The sequence below is a fragment of the Apium graveolens genome, chromosome 7 (genome assembly GCF_009905375.1).
Source record: "Apium graveolens cultivar Ventura chromosome 7, ASM990537v1, whole genome shotgun sequence".
Lineage (NCBI taxonomy): Eukaryota > Viridiplantae > Streptophyta > Magnoliopsida > Apiales > Apiaceae > Apium > Apium graveolens.
The window spans coordinates 188,893,452-188,895,109 of record NC_133653.1 but is presented as its reverse complement, the minus strand read 5'-3'; the positions used below and the strand labels follow the sequence as shown (position 1 = coordinate 188,895,109).

The 1,658-nt window shown below is 35.5% G+C and overlaps 1 protein-coding gene across 1 annotated transcript; it reads left to right on the top strand.

The window, feature by feature from the left end:
• The first annotated feature begins 726 nt into the window (after window positions 1–726).
• On the top strand, window positions 727–1,335 carry LOC141674270 (secreted RxLR effector protein 161-like). Its single transcript, XM_074480990.1, has one exon. It carries the CDS (start codon window positions 727–729, stop codon window positions 1,333–1,335), a length of 609 nt encoding a protein of 202 aa, XP_074337091.1.
• Window positions 1,336–1,658: the final 323 nt, after the last annotated feature.

Genomic DNA, 1,658 nt, shown 5'->3' with positions numbered 1-1,658 from the left:
AATTGCAATCCTTGCGCAAGAGAAATATATTTGGACCTGCAGTCCAAACACCAGCTAGTGTAATCCCCGTCGGGAATAGATGGGTATTTGTATGAAAACGAAATGAGAGAAATGAAATTGTGAGATATAGGGCCCGGCTAGTAGCCCAGGGATTCTCTCAAAGACCTGATTTTGATTACCAGGAAACATACTCTCCTGTGATGGATGAAGTTACTTTTCGTTTTTTAATGGGTATGGCTTGTATGGAAAAACTGGAAACACGTTTGATGGACGTTGTGACAACATACCCATATGGATCACTTGATAGTGATATTTATATGAAAATTCCTGAAGGATTAAATATTGAGGACACTAAGCCTCGACATTTATATTCTGTTAAATTACAACGATCATTATATGATTTGAAATAATTTGGTCGTATGTGGTACAACAGGTTTTGTGAATACTTATTGAATGATGGATATGTTAATAATCAAGTGTGTCCTTGTATTTTTATTAAACGATCATCAACTGGTTTTGTTATTATTGTTGTATATGTGGATGATTTGAATATTATCGGTACTACTGAAGATATTAATAATGTTGCTAACTATTTGAAAAATGAGTTTGAAATGAAAGATCTTGGAAGGACAAGATTTTTTTTGAGGTATACAGGTGCAGCACTTATCTTCGGTAATATTTGTTCTTCAATCAAACTACACTGAAAAGATTCTTGATCGGTTCCACATGGACAAAGCTCATCCACTAACCACACCAATGGTTGTTCGATCACTTGAGGTTGAAAAGGATCATTTCCGTCCTAGAAAACAAGATGAAGAGGCTCTTGGACCTGAAGTTCCATATCTCAGTATAATTGGCGCTCTCATGTATCTTACAAACAACACACGACCTGATATTGCATTTACAGTGAACCTGTTGGCAAGATTTAGTTCGGACCCTACTAAAAAGCATTGGGATGGAATAAAACATATATTTAGATATCTTCGAGGGACAATAGATCTTGGGCTATTCTTCCCAAACAATTCAAGTTCACGGCTAGTTGGATATGCAGATGCTGGATACATGTCAGATCCTCATTTTGGGCGATCACAAACAGGTTACCTATTTACATATTGTGATACTGCTATCTCTTGGAAGTCTACAAAACATACTATGGCTATAACTTCATCAAACCACGCAGAGTTACTAGAAATTCATGAAGCAAGCAGAAAATATATTTGGATAAGGTCGGTCATTCAACATATTCGAGAATCATGTAGATTATCAAGTATTTCAAACAGTCCTATAGTTTTATTCGAGGATAACTCGGCCTGCATCAAACAACCTAAGGAATGATATATTAAAGGGGATCGAACAAAACACATATTGCCAAAATTCTTCTACACTCATGAACTTCAAGAAAATGGTGATATTAATGTTCAACAAGTTCACTCATACGATAATCTGGCGGATTTACTTACAAAGTCACTACCTATATCAACATTTGAGAAGCTGAGAAATAATATGGGTATGCGGAGGTTAAAAAGTTTGCTAAATTAAAATGTCAAAATGTGAGATATTTTATTTAGGAGGAGGTTGTACTCTTTTTCCTTCGTCAAGGTTTTTATCCCACTGAGTTTTTCTTTGCAAGGTTTTAACGAGACAGTCAATCTTTTCAA

Bases quoted from the DNA above. Each gene is read 5' to 3' on its own strand.
- LOC141674270 (XM_074480990.1), top strand. From the start codon at position 727: ATGGACAAAGCTCATCCACTAACCACACCAATGGTTGTTCGATCACTT.